This window comes from Paroedura picta, chromosome 1, assembly GCF_049243985.1.
Source record: "Paroedura picta isolate Pp20150507F chromosome 1, Ppicta_v3.0, whole genome shotgun sequence".
Taxonomy (NCBI): Eukaryota; Metazoa; Chordata; class Lepidosauria; order Squamata; family Gekkonidae; genus Paroedura; species Paroedura picta.
This window is the reverse complement of record NC_135369.1, coordinates 119,455,647-119,474,480: the sequence shown is the minus strand read 5'-3', so window position 1 is coordinate 119,474,480 and position 18,834 is coordinate 119,455,647. Positions and strand designations below refer to the sequence as shown.

The 18,834-nt window shown below is 42.3% G+C and overlaps 1 protein-coding gene across 4 annotated transcripts in view; it reads left to right on the top strand.

Moving 5' to 3' along the window:
* Positions 1-12,084, top strand: part of NT5DC1 (5'-nucleotidase domain containing 1) — a 126,720-nt gene extending 114,636 nt beyond the window's left edge. For all 4 annotated transcript variants that reach the window (XM_077301577.1, XM_077301558.1, XM_077301571.1 and 1 more), the window contains 2 exons: positions 2,872-3,040; positions 10,313-12,084. In XM_077301577.1, the coding sequence (XP_077157692.1) occupies positions 2,872-3,040; positions 10,313-10,428 (285 nt within the window). In that variant the 3' untranslated portion in view covers positions 10,429-12,084. The remainder of the gene's footprint in view (positions 1-2,871; positions 3,041-10,312) is intronic.
* The last annotated feature ends 6,750 nt before the right edge of the window (positions 12,085-18,834 follow it).

Sequence of the window (18,834 nt, the reverse complement as noted above, 5' to 3'; positions counted from 1 at the left end):
CAATTTTCTCTTCATTATGTTTTGAGTGGACAGTCCTCAGAGTTTACAGTCTACTTTTCTCCCAGAATCTGCGAGAATTCTGCCCTGATGCCCAAACACTAGAAAACCAACTCCACCCTCCTTTCACTTGTGAGGGCAAATAAGATCAGGCTGGGGAAGACCAGGGGAGGGGGAGCATAATTGTGGTCTATCGTTAATCCAACCAGTATTGCTGAGCATTTTTAAAAAATCATAATAGCAGTCCAGCAAATATGTTGTCTGCATATCCTTGATGCAGTTGAAGGGAACCTGTGCAGGGTCCTATTTCAGTCCCATATGAAATGATTGAAAGAGTTGTAGCTACAGCACTTGCTGGATTTTGCCTTCTGACCTCTTTCTGGAAGTGATTAAGGAGTTTTAGTTCAGCCAGGCATCATCTGTGCTTTTGCAAAAGAACTGTGTTGAATTATTATGTTCCTCGGTGACAGCAAGCCAGCAGAGGAGAAGTCAATTGGGTTGATTAAAGGATTCTAAACAGAGCAAGGCTGTATCAGGTCAGTGACATCATTTCAGGCTCCCTTTTCCTGAGGGAAACACCCACAACATGCAAACCCCTGCCACTGAATACACCAATTAACAAAGCTGTTTCAAAGGGATATCCCTCTGGCCTCCCTGCAGTGATTTAGGGTATTTCAAAGCTACCATCAACTTCCTCTGTTTAGTTTTGAGATTAACAGTGCAGTCCTAGGCAAAGTTGCATCCTTCTAAACCCATTGACTTCAAGAGACTCAGAAGGGTGTCACTCTGATCAGGACTGCACTCTAAGAGTGGGGGAAAGGGCCAGATTTTCCTGACGAAGTCAGCCTTTGAGAATGTTAGAGCCAGTTGCTGTCTTATTTCATTACTGTGGTCCTGACACTACTGATGTCTAACACAACTAAGCTGTGTATATACTGTATGGCTTACAGACTGATGACTGACTGCTGCCCTCTGCCCCTTCTTCAGGGCTCCACCTCATAGGGCACTGCGAGATACTTGCAGCACTGACCTTAGATAGGAAGAAGGAGAGGATAATCTAACCCACTTCCTTCTCCTTGTTGGTCAGTGATCTGGCCAGACTTCACTAGATCAGCTAGGCATTCTCCTGCTTCTGCCACCCCTGCCATTTTCTTCACATTCTTAGACACTGCACTTTTGTCAAAGGCCTTTATCAGGTTCTGGCTTGAAACAAGTAGGAAAGTTCACAGAAGGCATTGGCATAGTGGATTTTTGCACACCTTCTCCAAACAGCCTATTATTCACTCCAAAAATCCTAGAGAGCCAGGAAACCTCACAGACAACATACAGCCTCACAGGCTGCTGCAGTGATAAGAGGAATTGGTTAAAACTGTCTCCTGCTCTTCTGATGCAAGCTGCTGGTGGAAGTGATAGAAAGAAAAAAAATAAAGCGGATTCTTCCTCATCACTGCAACACCCTGTACTATTGTGCACAGAGTGACCCTCTGAGAGATGTTTGAGAGCAAACAGCAGACTCTGTCACCTCTTTCCAAGAACATTTCTTCAGAATCCAGTTATGGCTACTGACCTGCTTAGCAAGAACTGCTGAGTTTCTCACATATGCCTTCATATTGTTAATAGTCTGTAGCTTCCAAAGCCTGTAACTGACACATTATGTTACATTCATTTCATTGCCTCTTTAGATAATCACAGAATTAGATAGTCTGGAATGGAATGGCATGAATCAGATCTTAACTACTGTGTGGAAGTTGCAGTGCCCATGCAAACACTTGTGTATGCAGAGCTGCTGAAGTCTGTGGCAGGATTCTAATCCTGCGATTATGATTGGCCAAAGTGCCGCTGGATCCCGACAGCCAGATCCAATCAGTTCAAACCAGAAGCAACCAATAGCATACACTGGAGGGAACTTTCTATTGTTCTGTGTTGTATATATGTGGATGTTTTTTTTTTTAGGTGGGGGTAGCTGTGTTTCATTATATCAGTCATCTTCTGGAACCCTTTTATAGTGTTTTCAAATTGCACTCCCTTCTTACAATGATGTTTTCCCATTCCTAATTTATGAGATTAAACAGGCAACATTGGGATAACTTTAAATCTAAAATTAATTACAAATTGTTCTGAAAGCTCAATAAAAGGAAAAACAAACTGCATTGGATTTCTGAAAGCTAAAGAATTATTCCATACAGATATCAGAATTGGTTATTTCTGCCATGCATTTATGTATCCTATCATGTATCCATCTTAGTCTTTTATCTGCTAGGCATGGTAACCCCTCCTCCCCCCCCACCCATTTTCTGCACCCAGCCTCTTGGTTGTATCCTACCAGTTGGTTGCCCTTTGATCTGGCCAGTTCCCGTTTTTCTTGCTAATGTTATTCAGGGGACAGCCAGAGGTGCCGCATCCCAGACTCTGTGTCCTTGATTCCCCTTCCCTTCCGTGTTTGTTTTTCTTCACAAAGGGTTGTTATGTCATTCATGTCGCAGAGCCCATTTCCCACCTAAAACTGGAGGTGGAGGTAGCAGAGGTGGGGAAATTGATGTAAGCTCACATTTGTTTCTTAGTCTTGGCAATGTATTGATCAGGTTTACTCACATTTATCCAGTAAATCAATCTTTGCACCAACAGGTTTTATTACTTGCTTTGCAGTTAGTTTGGCTTTGCTGGGGATAAAAGTTGATGTACTCCTCGAATGAAGGCAGCGGCTGAAAGTAATTATGACTTCTGTTAGAATATTTGAGCATGCACTTCCTGCTATATGTACGTGAAGGTGCCTCCAACATGGTGTTTGTTGGGATCCCGTTCATGCAGGAATTCCACATGTGTATTAAAGCACATCTGGAGCATGTGTTTATATTTGTACTATTTATGTTTCAGGGACATCACCCAAAATCCCTTCATGCCGTTTCTAAACAATGGGGTTCTTATTTTGTGGATACCATTGCAGCAACAGAAGACGCAGCAGAAACTTTAGTCAGAACATGGCCCTGCAAATGTGTTAGTGCTTATAGTACCATCACCATTCCCAGTATTGAATCCATAGCAGGTAAGAACAAATCATCTAGTGCTAGAATATGAATGTAAGCAGTTTGATATGTTTAAATAATAGCAATGTATTAAAATACTGTTTTGAATATATTTTCTTCACTGGAGGTGTTTCATATACATACACTGATGTTGTCCAGCCCCTCATTAGCCCTCTTATGGGTGTGGTACTTGTGCTGTAGAGCAGGGGTAGTCAACCTGTGGTCCTCCAGATGTTCGTGGACTACAATTCCCATGAGCCCCTGCCAGCAAATGCTGGCAGGGGTTCATGGGAATTGTAGTCCATGAACATCTGGAGGACCACAGGTTGACTACCCCTGCTCTAGAGCCAGCATTTCCAATGTGGACTCTGATTTAATTTTTAATTTTAATTTGTTTGATTTAATTTGGCTCTTAGAACTGAGGAGATTCAGTTCGTTTGGATGCAGGATGGGTTTCTCTGTTGACTGTGAGATAAAAATGATAAAATTGAAGAGAATTAGGTGGTCATTTTAATTAATTTTATCCATTATTTATTTACATTATGCCACTTTTCTGCCCTCATCAGGGACTCCAAAGTACCTATCAGATCAAAAACAAACATAATAAAAATAGGTAATTAAAAACAAAGTGTTTTTGTTTGGTTTTTGATGATTTTTAATTAGGCCTTTGGAGGAGATTATTTAAAAAAACATCAGGAAGTTCCTGTTCTAACTGTTCTAGATACACATCTCTTCTGGTATACTCTGTAGGATATTCTTCATATGCTTTTGAATCATGCACACTACAGATCTTGCATATTTCAACATAAATCGCATCTGTATTACTAAGTTTATTATTCTTTGCAAAAGAACTAATTATTTTATTCATAATGGCGTCCTGATGTGTACCTAGCAAAATATCTCCCAAATCATATATTGTTGTTGTTAGGTGCGAAGTCGTGTCCGACCTATCGCGACCCCATGGACAATGATCCTCCAGGCCTTCCTGTCTTCTACCATTCCCAGAAGTCCATTTAAGTTTGCACCTACTGCTTCAGTTACTCCATCCAGCCACCTCATTCTCTGTCGTCCCCTTCTTCTTTTGCCCTCGATCACTCCCAGCATTAGGCTTTCTCCAGGGAGTCCTTCCTTCTCATGAGGTGGCCAAAGTATTTGAGTTTCATCTTCAGGATCTGGCTTTCTAAGGAGCAGTCAGGGCTGATCTCCTCTAGGACTGACCGGTTTGTTCGCATTGCAGTCCAAGGGACTCACAAGAGTCTTCTCCAGCACCAGAGTTCAAAAGCCTCAATTCTTTGACGCTCGGCTTTCCTTACGCACTTTTGTTGGCAGGGTGATGTCTCTGCTTTTTAGGATGCTGTCTAGATTTGCCATAACTTTCCTCCCCAGGAGCAAGCATCTTTTAATTTCTTTGCTGCAGTCCCCATCTGCAGTGATCTTGGAGCCCAGGAAAATAAAATCTGTCACTATCTCCATTTCTTCCCCATCTATTTGCCAGGAATTGAGAGGGCCGGATGCCATGATTTTTGTTTTCTTGATGTTGAGTTTCAAGCCAACTTTTGCACTCTCCTCCTTCACCCGCATCAACAGGCTCTTTAGTTCCTCTTCACTTTCTGCCGAATCATATATTACTAAAGAAATTACTTCATCAGTGACTGACAAAAATTTCCATTCAACCTTTTTATCTACTCCACAAAATGCCAACATTTAGCCATCTCAATAAAATTTTACAGGGAGGTTTATGGACAGCTCATTAACAAAGTATAAGGCCATTGTTATTCCTTTTCAAATGTATTTTAACTCTTTATTGTAGGAATTAATTCCATGTACATGAAATTATTTTGACTAGCGTCTAATTGTCCCTTTTTAAGAACAATACTTGCATTGCTTAAACTCTACAATGCCAAGAAGAGAGGCTTCACAGATAATGAGTTCCTCTCTTCAGTCATGCATAGGCATTGATGTGTATGGCAAAGGGGATAGAGTTAGGCCTTCACTTCTGGCCACATAGCACCTGACTAACCTGTTCATCTCAAGCCTGTGGATTTGACCCAATTCCTCAGGACCTGATTGGTCAGCTGTGGGCAGAGGTGAGGAAACATTTATATCCAGCCACCTTAAAGCTTCCCAAAGGATGCTAGCTCAAGGAATTGCTCCCAAGTCTCCATTTTTGGCTTGTGCTTTTTTCCTGTACAATTCTCATCTCTGCACATCTTGGGCCAAAGTGTGTTGCCCCCTGACCAGTTAAAGAGATTGCCCAACTCCAATAGGATATTCACAATACCTGTAACTACTATGTACTGCTAATTTGTTCTATAGAGGTTGTTGCAACCAACTTCCAAGCTATTTTGTTTTAACTAAAAAAGGTAAAGGTAAAGGTATCCCCTGTGCAAGCACCGAGTCATGTCTGACCCTTGGGGTGACGCCCTCTAGCGTTTTCATGGCAGATTCAATACGGGGTGGTTTGCCAGTGCCTTTCCCAGTCATTACCGTTTACCCCCCAGCAAGCTGGGTACTCATTTTACCGACCTCGGAAGGATGGAAGGCTGAGTCAACCTTGAGCCGGCTGCTGGGATCGAACTCCCAGCCTCATGGGCAAAGCTTTCAGGCGGCTGCCTTATCACTCTGCGCCACAAGAGGCTCTTGCCTTGTTTTAACTAGGGAGAGTTTAAAAAGCATTTGGGTATGCAGGGATCATGGGAAGCTGGATCTGGGGGGGGGGGTAAGCTCAGGAAGATAATTCTAGAATGTGAAGACATTCCAGAGGTAGAGGAGCTGTTCAGAGTTTTAAAAAGTAAGAACTACTGGCAGTACACTTTGTTTCCAAAACAGTTTCTTCTAGTAAGGATGTGACTATGCTCAGATATTGACTGGTCTGAAAAGGAATGTAATCAAACTGCTGAAATACCCTGTATGGAAACCTTCAGAAACTCCTTTCAGGCCAATGAATACAAGCAGGTTGATGTGTTTCATCACCATGGGGGTTTGAACACTGGAACATGCCAACAGAATACATATTTATCATTTTAATTTAAGGTTTTGTTGTTATGCAACTTAACTAAACATTGTTGGAATCAACATTTAAAACATCTAGGGGTCTTTAAACTGCTATTTAAAAAGTGGTTACAATGAGCCACTACAAATCTGCGATAAGGCACCAGATATCTTCCACTGGAGGGAAGAGTATCTTGAGAGTATCTTCAGTTGCTCTGAAGCTGAGAAGTTTCTCTTCTCCCAGGAGGTTACCTCATCATAAGATAAGATCCGAGAAGAAATCCAGCAACAAGGACTCAACACAAGATTACTTTTCTAAGCCTCCAAATGCTGCCATAAGGGTTCCTGAGTTGTTTTCTATCTGGATCCCACAACCACCTTGCATTTAAAGGGAGCAGCCAGCATACCAAACAGCTGATGATTACAGGTGCCCTGCCTACTCCCTTTAAATCAATCCCAGCAGCCGGCTCAAGGTTGACTCAGCCTTCCATCCTTCCGAGGTCGGTAAAATGAGTACCCAGCTTGCTGGGGGGTAAACGGTAATGACTGGGGAAGGCACTGGCAAACCACCCCGTATTGAGTCTGCCATGAAAACGCTGGAGGGCATCACCCCAAGGGTCAGACATGAACCGGTGCTTGCACAGGGGATACCTTTACCCTTATCAGTTTTTCAATATACTAATTATTTTAAATTGGTCAACATCAGAACTATCAGTAAAAATGAAATGTGGTTATATACAGAAATGACTTGCCCATTGTCAGACTTTCAATGAAACAACTCATCAGATAATTATAATCTAATCTAAACAAGAAACGTACTTCAGAAATCTAATGCTCATCTCTAAATCCTTCCTGAGATATTCTTGGAACAGCAAAGAATATTAAAGCAAACTAATCTCTATAATCTCTACAAGTGCAGAGTCTTTGGCAAACATTAATGACCAAGAAAAAAACAAATAGCTTTTGTCTAGAATCTTCAAATATCCCAATAATACACAGAGTCTGTTATTCTCTTGATTTACAAACACATTGTCACCTAGAAAGATGAAAAAATAACAATAACAAATAAACTTTTATTTTAGGTGATATCAGATTGGCCAATACTAGGAGGCAGGGATACAAAAGCCAAACAAGGTTATAACCTCCCCCCCCCCAAAAAAAAAAAGTTACTAGCTATTTTTGTGGCAACAAATTCCATTATTTAGTTACTCGTTGAGTAAAAAAGTTCAGAATCAATTTAGAATCCACTGGCACCTTTAAGACCAACAAAGTTTTATTCAAGGTATGAGCTTGGTACAGAGACAAAGTCATGACACCCTACCTATAAGTTTGAACTTATTACTTCCATTCCATGATATTGCATCTGAGGAAGTGGGAGTGCACACGAAATCCCATACCTTGAATAAAACTTTGTTGGTCTTAAAGGTGCCTCTGGACTCTAAATTTGTTCTCCTGCTTCAGACCAGCTAGCTCCCCACTTGATTCTAAGTTCAAAATAGGACATTAACCTGTGCTTTCAAAAATTGTTTATTTTCTTTCCTCTTTCCAAACAAGCAAACAACAGTCTCTAGTGTTGTGAACAGCTCTTTGAACCTGTGACCCTAACTGGTAGAACCATGAATATTGTTTCAATATCACCACATTTCACCTTATGGTACATGCATGCAAGGTGCATTAACCTTTGCTACTGCAATCACCCACCACACATCGCTGCTAAGTGGGACACTGTGGGACCAGTATGGAATGTATGGTTTGTGTAGCTGACTGTCCAGAGATACTTCTCTATGAGGCAGAATGCTTGCACTCGAAAGCTCACACCTTGAATAAAACTTTGTTGGTCTTAAAGGTGCTACTGGATTCTATTTTTGTTGTGCTACTTCGGACCAACACAGCTACCCACTTGAATGTATCTCTTCTTGGTTACATAGTTATTCTGTGTAAAGGAGCATATTTGTTTAATCTAAAAAACAGTAGGTTGGATCCAAATAAATTTTACAGGAAATGTTAACAGACCATATTCCTCACTTTTCTCCCTTCCTGGTTCACAGTTCATTGGAAAATAGAAGTATATGTGCAGAACAAAGAATCTTCAATGTGACATTTAAACCCACAAATCAATCTGAATTCAGGCATGCAGCACAGTTCTTAAAAAGATAAAAAGCAAACTCAGAAACATTTTGATCTGATCTCAGCTTCCTCCCCCCTGCCCAACACTGACTTTTAGTATTAGACCCTCCAACCAGGAAATCAGATGTCTCCCATCTCAAAACAAAACTTCTGAAACTCCATAGTCAGCAAAAATAGAACATTGCTCTTCAGCAGTGGGGGAAAGGATCAATTGTGGCAGCAGACTCTTACTAAAAGCAGGAGAGAGAGAGAGAATGATGGTGGAACATTCAGTGTGAGGTTTTCTTCCTAATGAGGGGTATGAAATACACTTGAAGTCCTGTAAAGTTTTTTTTTTTAATAAGTAGGGAAATAAATTACTATGGAAAGACAGGTAGGTTTCAGCATCATTTTTGGAAAATAATTCTACCCACTCTACTACTTTCTCTCTCCAACTATCCTGTGAAGTATGTAGAGCTCCTTGGTATGTACTAGTGAGCCATATGAGCAGTGGAGTTTAAATCTAGGTCTACCAAATGCAAAGAGGACCTAAAGAGCCTTCTGATGCGGGTAAAAGAGGAGAATGCAAAAGTTGGCTTGAAACTCAACAGGAAGAAAACGAAGATCATGCCATCCGGCCCTCTCAGTTCCTGGCAGATAGATGGGGAAGAAATTGAGGTAGTGACAGATTTTATTTTCCTGGGTTTGAAGATCACTGCAGATGGGGATTGCAGCAAAGAAATTAAAACACGCTTGCTCCTGGGGAGGAAAGCTATGGCAAATCTAGACAGCATCCTAAAAAGCAGAGACATCACCCTGTCAATGAAAGTGTGTCTAGTAAAGGCTATGGTCTTCCCAGTTGCAATGTATAGCTGTGAAGGAAGTCTGAGCATCAAAGTATTGAGGCTTTTGAACTCTGGTGCTGGAGAAGACTCTTGCGAGTCCCTTGGACTACAAGGTGAACAAACCGGTCAGTCCTAGAGGAGATCAGACCTGATTGCTCCTTAGAAGGCCAGATCCTGAAGATGAAACTCAAATACTTTGGCCACCTCATGAGAAGGAAGGACTCCCTGGAGAAAGCCTAATGCTGGGAGTGATCGAGGGCAAAAGCAGGACAGCGGTGCTGGGGAAGGACGGCGACGCTGGGGGAGCTGCGTCTGGAAGCGGCAGCGGCCGGGAAGCGGTTTTGGCGACGGGGAAGCTCTGGCCAGCAGCGGCGAGGGGCGGTGGCAAAGGGGCGCGGTGTCCCAGGCCCTTTGGTGGCAAGTTGGGAGGTTGTGCGGCTGGAAAGGAGCAGGGCTGCCGTGTCAAAGACACGGCGTCCCTGCTCCTTTCCCCGCAGCGATGTGTAGTCTATGGTGGCCAAGGAGGCAATGGGGAGGCACGCTTCGCGTGCCTCCCCATTGCCTCCTTGATCCAGGATTGACACTCGGAGGGGTCAATTGCCCCTCCGAGTTTTTTTCAATTGCCCCTCCGAGTTTTTATCCCGGACAGAGCCCGCCCTAACTCCTCCCAACTTGCCCTTACTCTTTTATTTAATAACTGCAGAGCGGTTTACAGATAGGTGTCCTTGCAGGAATGCAAGTGTGGGCTATTATTGTCATTAGTGATTTAATAGACAATTGTATGCAGGATTGCAAATACAAGCATGATTTGTTGAATGCTTTAACCTTCAGTAAGTACTCCATAGTCCTAACTGTGCATGGTCATATCACATAACGGCTTTTTAGAAAGTTTCCTATACGTACTTTATGTTCTGAAGTTGTTGTTTGTTTCTTTGCCGCATTTTCCAGTTTTTTAATACTAATTCTAGTCTATAGCATTGTGAGCAGAGGAATGACAAGGGCATGAGTATAGGAAACATCCTGTTGCTTTTATTTTTGTTCACAACATGAAAGCAAAATTATTTTTCCATTTGAGCTCATCTCATCCCTTCACTTGTGACAAAATATATTTATAATTTTCATATTTTAAATTACTTAGAAACACATTCCTTCCATCTTAAATAATGTCAAGCATCCCAGTTAAGATAAGTCAGAGTATAAAGATCCATCCCTTCCAAGTACATATATATGCAATTATGTGGTCTGATTGCATGTTTACAGTAAGTACCACACATAAAGAGCTTACTTTTCTTTAGCCATGTCACGTGAACTGTGAAACTAATCAAAACATGGAACATTTGTTTCTTTCAGATTTACCTCTGGATTATAGATTCACCAGATTTTCTTCAAAAAACTCAGTCATTGCTGGCTACTTCCCCAACCCTCCAAGGTCACTCTCCACTCCTCAACCAATGGCTACCAAATGATGATCACTAAAGAAAATAAAACTGGCATTACTTTTATTGCTTGGATGAATTATGTTGGATGTTCATTTAGAAATGCACTTTGCTACCTAAAATTAAAAGATGGATTTAAATGCAAAAGAATGCATAACAAAGGTTTTTTTTCCTTCTTCTTTACAACATGAATATAACAGTTACTAATATTCATTTTCCCACTTCGCTTCTTGAGTGTATGTTGCAGGTTTTTTCTCCAGTTCATTGTATAAATACTTCCATAATATTAGCTCAGTGTACACATTGCTGGACTGCCATATCCCTTCCTATGGTGAGGAAGTAAGCATGTGTTCCTTCTTGCACATGAAAGTACAATTGATTTAATTTTTAAAGGGGGAATAAATTATAAGTAAGATTGCATGAGTAAGACCATTGCATATACAACTTAAGGTTTATAGTGAATGGAAAAGGGTATACCCACTTGACAACAGGCAGGGGCTCAGTGCACCAATCATGTATGAACTGAGCTAGAGTTTTACAATTGGTTAATATTTAGTGTTTTTATGTTTAGTCCCATTGATTGAAATGAGAATTAAATTTGATTATTTCAAGTTCAAAAAGTAGATTAGAAAAACATATTGAATACACCTATTTTAAAACATCATGAAATCCTTCCAGATACATTTTTCTAGATAAACTGTGAACTGACAACAAAGCACACAACAGTTAAAAACAAACACAGGGAATCAATATTTTGACACTTCACTTTCTACTCTATACTCAAACCTCATTTCCTGCTCCAAAAGAACTTGTCTGAATCACCCCTCTGGCCCATTATGCACAGCCGCCGAAACGGCGATTTCGGGTCACATGGAAAACGCGGAGGGGGGAGACGCAACGCACACCGGTTATGTACGGGGCGGGGCGCGATGGCGGCAAAACCCAGAGTAACCGATTTTGCACGCGGCGATCACGGCGCCGCTTCTGGTTGCGCCCCGGTCACCCGGAAGCTGCGCTTTCTTCCGCGTTTCACTAACGCAGCTTTTTCGGCGGCATGCACCGAAGCTGCGACCGGTTGCAGCCAGCTCCGTGCGTTATCAGTGATTTTAGTTACCGCCATTCCACCCCAAATGTGCACTAAAACCCCCGTGCATAATGGGTCTCAGTGAGTAACTCCCAACATAAATCCCCCTCCCACTTCTCAGTCCTAGTTTTGACAGGAACATGAATCATTCTTTAATATAAAATGGGTGGGGGTCATTATTTTGCTTTAATATGAAGTTCTAAATAAGGGTTCTGAGGCTATAAAGTAGTAAAAATGAAAACTGATCACAGGAATAAGATTCATTCTAGGACAGTATGAGTGCAAAATTCTATGTGCACTTTCTTGGGGGTGAATTCTTTAACATTAGGACATACTTTTGAGTAAGCATAAATAAGAGTTGGTTGTAAACCTCTGTGTATATGTGTTGTTTTTTACAGCTAAAGAAACCATGATATGCCAGACTGCAAACTATCTGTCTTACATGTGATCTTTTCCTTAAGAAAGGACAATGTAATATAACAACTAAAAACTAAAATCTAAGCATTTGGTTGCATAAACTTGAAATCATTTTGAAATATTTCAGTTTGCTTTGGCAGTGCACATCAGCGTGAATATAAAATAAATATATAATTTATTCCCAACTAGTTCTGGCTTCTTTTACTTACCCCCCCAGTCAGTAACATTAAATATTTTTCTCTAAAGCCTAAGAAATTAATCTCTTCAGCATGGAGTGAAGCAAAAACAATTGTGTTCCTTAATTTCACTGATCCTGTGCTGGCCACAGGGTTTTTTTTTTTATTATTATTAAAGTCCCTAAAAGCAGTGGCATACTGTCCTCCAGTCTGAGACCCTACTGTGGTTAGATTTTGTGATGTTTGATGAAATTGTTGAATGAGCATGTTGAAGGCCATCCTCTGTTCTCAGCATGACCCCCTTCTAGAAACTTGCCTTGCCTCAAATATTCTTAAGGGTGTTGTTTCCTTTCCTTCTTCCTCTCCCAAGAAAACAAGTTCCTTTGCCCCACGTAGGGAACCGCACAGATTAAACAATTTACGAGGCATTTTCCTCACTGTCTCAATATTGCTTTTGTTCTGTTTATACTTGAAAATGTTTCTGTGCCTCTGGATGTTCAACTAAAGCTGCCAAAGGTGAATCATCCTGAGAATATTAAAAGTTAATAAAATCATAATTTGCTTGTCAGAACAATATAACTAGCAGCACTGAAAAAGAAATCAGAATTCTGGGGTCTTTCATTTATGGAAAGGAAAATGTGTTTCACCTGAACCAGAGGACACAGTAAATGTTCTTAATTGGTGCTTGAAGATGATACTGACATGTATGAAGGCCAAAGAATTTCAGTTTGGGTGAAATCAAAGAACTTATGGTTTTTCAACTGATAAGGCCCACTGAGATTTGTAAAACCTACAGTTTTGGTGGGAGTGCATCCCCCATAAAGAGAAGCAACACCTTTGGACCATGCTTTCTAATCTGGAACTTTTAATGGAGACAGTAGTGTCTTCAATTGGCTTCAGCTGGAAGTGGCTGTGGCCCTTCATGAGAAGATTTGACAACAGTGATCCATACAGGCTTTCTCAACCAGGGTTTCGTGAAAGCCTGGAGTTTCTTGGTGGCCCTGGAAGGGTTTCCCAAGTGGGTTAGAGTTAATTGTATATATGTATATATTAATGTGTTAAACATGTGTATATATTAATGTGTTAAACATTTATCAGGTGATAGGACTATCTGCGGAGCATATCATAAGAAAGGCGGGGTTAGATGAGTCACAAGTTGGGATCAAGATTGCTGGGAGAAATATCAAAACCTCAGATATGCAGATGATACCACTCTAATGGCAGAAAGCAAAGAGGAACTAATGAGCCTTTTTATGCGGGTGAAGGAGAGTGCAAATGTTGGCTTGAAACTCAACTTCAAGAAAACAAAGATCATGGCATCCGGCCCTCTCAATTCCTGGCAAGTAGATGGGGAAGAAATTAAGGTAGTGACAGATTTTATTTTATTTTCCTGGGTTCCAAGATCACTGTAGATGGGGACTGCAGCAAAGAAATTAAAAGACACTTTCTCCTGGAGAGGAAAGCTATGGCAAATCTAGACAGCAGAGGCATCACCCTGCCAACGAAAGTGCGTCTAGTCAAGGCTATGGTCTTCCCAGCTGCAATGTATGGCTGTGACAGTTGGACCATAAGGAAGGCCGAGCGTCAAAGAATTGAGGCTTTTGAACTCTGGTGCTGGAGAAGACTCTTGCGAATCCCTTAGACTGCAATGCGAACAAACCGGTCAGTCCTAGAGATCAGCCCTGACTGCTCCTTAGAAGGCCAGATCCAGAAGATGAAACTCAAATACTTTGGCCACCTCATGAGAAGGAAGGACTCCCTGGAGAAGAGCCTAATGCTGGGAGCGATTGAGGGCAAAAGAAGAAGGGGACGACAGAGAATGAGGTGGCTGGATGGAGTCACTGAAGCAGTTGGTGCAAACTTAAATGGACTTCAAGGAATGTTAGAGGACAGGAAGTCCATGGGGTCACGGTGGGTCGGACACGACTTCGCACCTAACAACAACAACATGACTATATATGATCATGTTGAACCACACACCTCTTCCCAAAATGGTTGATGGGCCTGAAGGGGGTGGGAAGGGGAGGAGCCCTGGGTGCACATGTACACAGCTATGCTTCCCAACCATATTCTGCATGATTTTGCCATTTCTGGGGTTTCTCAAAGTTCAAAGAATGTTTCAGGGGTTCCTCAATGGTAAAAATGTTGAGAAAGGCTGTTCTGATGATAGCCGAGTTAGAATACTGCAATGCATTTTTATGTGGGGCTGTTGCTGGAGATAGTTCAAATGCTTCTATTTGTTCAAAAGGCAGATCATAATGATCTCAGCATACAAGTTAAATAGGAAGGAGGAAAGAATACAACTTTGGTGCACTCCTTTATTTTAACCAGTCATGGTCACCCAATGGTGTTCGTACAATGGCTTCTTGGTTTGCATAGAGTGACTATATCTATACCACTCCATCCTAGCAGTTCAGGGTGGTTAACAACATAAAATCATACATAATAAAATCATACGGAGCTGAGGTCACAGAATCCAAGTTTTCTTAACGTAATCTGGATTTAAGGACTTCAGAACACATAATCCAATTCTGATTACATGAATAGGCTAAATTCAATTAGTTAATTTGAAAAATAAAACTTATTTATTTCATTTTATTTCATTTATCTACCGCTGTTCTCAGCTCTGGTTCATGGCAGTTTACAACAGTTAAAATAATACAAATACCGTTTTAAAAAACATTCCTATCCACCCCCCACTCTATAACCAGCTCCGCACCCCCACCAGCCAATATGCCCAGGAAGATGGTAAAACAGCTGTCCAAGGAGGGGCAACATCTTCCCTGTTCCACCTGGCCTCAACCAAATGCCTGGTGGAAGAGCTCCATTTTACAGGCCCAGCAGAACGATACAGGGCCTTCAGCTCTTCTGGAAGCTCATTTCACCAGGATGGAGACAAGGCCAAGAAAGCTTTGGCCCTGGTCAAGCCGTGGTGGACTTCCTGGGACAGTGGCTGAAGTGGCCACTCACAGTTACCTCAAGTGGGAATGACTCTGGTGTGGCAGTTTGCCTGAGGGGAGATCCTAACCACCCCTTTGCCAATCAAGTGATGAAGCACATGCCATTGAGTTGTGATTGCATCAAGCCAACCCCTTACGTGAGGCACTCCAAGCATGAGAAGCAGAGAAGGTATGCCACTGCCGCCCTCCAAGAAGGAACCCCAACTCATATTCCTCACAGCCACCCAGCAGCTGCAAAGAAAGATTCTTTTGAAAAAAGGACAGCCCACAAGGGAAGAAGGGCTCCTGCCTCCCCCTCAAGCAGTTGTTCTGTGTGAATACTGTACTGAGGGGGCAGTAATCTCTCTGATTGCTCCATATGGAGTACCTATGCACTTGGAGAAGAAAAAAATTGGGAAATAAACCCCATATGTGGTTTTTGTATGTTCTTCTTCCCACAGCACCATTCCAAGCCCATTTGGGCTAGCTCTCTTTTGTAAAATTAGAAGCCATTTCCTGCATCTGCTTTGTGGCTACAGGGAGGCATGGACCAGTGATGTATCATTTGACCCAGAGTTGCTGGAATTTTGCTTTGCTTGATACAGCCACTAGTGGGCCAGTAACTGGTCCCTGCAAGTTAAATGGCCAGTCTGCCCCTTGACATTTGATTAACCATGACTTGTACATTCACAGGGGAGGCTGTCTTTGTTTTTGCCTGCTTTGGAAGCTGGGGATGCCTGAAACAAGCTCAACCACATTGCAAACTGAGGTATTCCTGTGACCACTGAAGGCTACTCCATATTCCAACCACTTAGAAAATTAGAGGTTCCTTCCTATGGACCTAGGGCATAGCCTCTCACCTCCCTGCTTTTCCTCTTTATGGACAGTCGAAGTTACACCTCTTTCCACTGTGGGAGTCCTCTCCACCTCTCCACCACAAGTTCAGCTGCTTTCACTGCAATTATACTCTGCTAAAGGTAAAGGTATCCCCTGTGCAAGCACCGAGTCATGTCTGACCCTTGGGCTGACGCCCTCTAGTGTTTTCATGGCAGACTCAATACGGGGTGGTTTGCCAGTGCCTTCCCCAGTCATTACCGTTTTACCCCCCAGCAAGCTGGGTACTCATTTTACCAACCTCGGAAGGATGGAAGGCTGAGTCAACCTTGAGCCAGCTGCTGGGATTGAACTCCCAGCCTCATGGACAGACAGCTTCTGACAGCATTTCTGCCGCTTACCACTCTGCACCACAAGAGGATCTATTTGTGTGGGTAATACAGGTATCCACAATTCCATTATGTGATCTAGTATACCACTTGTGCAGTATGGTAAAGGTGCAAGCACGGAGTCATGTCTTAGCCTTGGGGTGACGCCCTCCAGCATTTTCATGGCAGACTCAATACAGGTTGGCCTTGCCAGTGCCTTCCCCAGTCATTACCGTTTACCCCCCCCCCCTGTTTTACTCTGTTAGGGACCCACAAATCCTTAAACTGCCTCTGGTACTATGGGCCCCACAAATCCTTAAACTAATCCTGCTGCCCACCACCTGCTACCTACAGTGGTATATCCTGCAGGACTCCTGCCCCAATTAAGGAAACTGGCTGGAGGAATGTGGATCAGATGCATGATACAATACCTAGATTCAGAAGAATGGGGATTGGTGATGAAGCAATTCTTATCTCCTCAATACTTGAAAGCAGCAGAATATGGGGGAGAACCAAGTTGTATTTGCCAACCACTGTGGTATTTCAGACCTGTCAGAAGCACCTCTTAGATGGCCCACAGCTGATGACTTATACAGAGGGTGTGATTTATAAGGAGAATGTGAAACACCAGGAAGTCACCTGAGAGCCTGTTTCCTGTTCAGCATCATGGAATAAGCAGTACTGATGAAGACTCAATGCTTCAGAATGAGCATTGTGATCACTTCCTTGAGCCAGCTGTTGAAACATTTTTCTTTGCAAGACATTCTGCCAGTGCTTGCTAACTCTTTTCACCTTCCTCAATTTACTGAGCTTGCTGATGTGGCAGTTTATTTTTGCCTGCAAAAATGTGCTGCGATATTTCTCTCCGTCTGACTGACTGCTGGCCTCAGGCTAGATTTTGCTGAAACCAAGAAGAGTGGGAACCAGAGAGAGCCAAAAGAAGGAGTGGGGGCATAGAATACAGGGTTAAATTTCACTAAAAAGAAATCTCAAGGAAGACTACAAGGGGTTTCTCTGGCACTTGTCATTTCTTCTGTTTACAGTGTGGGGATGGGGGTGGTAAGAATCTTAAACTAAAGTGAATAATGTAAATGTGAGGATTAAGTGTGGTCGTTAAAGGATGCAGAATTTGAGAGGTGATAAGTACAACTAATCCGTGTTGAGTCATGTACCAAAGAGAGTGACAAAGAAGACACAAATCAGTAAGGTAATATTAACTGCTCTTAAAGGTAAAGGTATCCCCTGTGCAAGCACCGGGTCATGTCTGACCCTTGAGGTGACGCCCTCTAGCGTTTTCATGGCAGACTCAATATGGGGTGGTTTGCCAGTGCCTTCCCCAGTCATTACCGTTTTACCCCCCAACAAGCTGGGTACTCATTTTACCGACCTCAGAAGGATGGAAAGCTGAGTCAACCTTGAGCCGGCTGCTGGGATTGAACTCCCAGCCTCATGGGCAGAGCTTTCAAACTGCATGTCTGCTGCCTTATCACTCTGCACCACAAGAGGCTCTATTAATTGCTCTTATGGCTATTTAAATAGAGTTGCTATTTTTATGGAAAATAATGAATTAGTTGTTTTGTGTATGTACTGAGGTTTATTATGATGTAACACCTTGGTGGAATCTTGTTCCACCAAGATTCGCATTTGCATCCCTCCATTCATTCCTAAATTGCAAGTTACTGTAGAATTATCTTGTGCAACAACAACCTTAGTTAAACTAAACTGAGAGGTCATGATTTGCACAAGATTCACAGATAAGCAAAGATTAAAATACAGGATCCCCAACCAAGTTCAGTGCTTTATCTACAGCATCATAGCAATTCCAAAATCTTTCAAGGAAGCCAGGGTCAACATGCCTGGAAGCTGGCACCATAACAGTGAGAGAAAGGATTAGGTAGAGATTGTACAGATAAAATGGCACTTATTTATTTACTTCATTTATATACCAGCTTGCTCCCCAAAGGAGATTTATAGTGGCTTACATCTCTTCATCATTCTCATCACCTTCATTTTACCTTCATAACATCCCTCTGAGGTAGGTTAGGCTGAGCATTTGTGATCAGCCCAAGGTCACACTTCCATGGCAGAGTAGAGATTTTAATTGGTCTCTCAGTAATTAGTTTGACACTCTAACCAAGTCTTTTTCAACCTTTTGACCATGGAGGAGCCCCTTAAATAAATTTTCAGGATTCAAGGCCCCCCAAAGTGATGTCAGCTGGCCATGCCTTCCTGCCAAGCTGCCACACCCTTCACCCTTCTTTTGCTTCCTCCCCTTGCCTTTACTACTGCTGCTGCTGCTGCTACTATGGTAGCTCTGCCTCATGTAAGCTGGAAAAAAGGACAGGAGTTGAGAAGCCAGCACAACCCTCCCCCCCACACACACAACACCACAACTGATCCCCCCATTTGATTTTTACACCCACAGCCCTCCAGGTGGGTAAGCCATGGGTTCCCTATCTTTAGTAACCTGAAACATAAGAACTAAAGTTTGTGCTTGTATTGACTTTACCTAAGATTCATCTGCACTGTTACCCCAGAAATTTCAACCCCTGATTTCACCTAACTTTTCCCTATGTTAAATAAAATGTTTTTGTTTGTTTTTTAAATTTCAATATGCC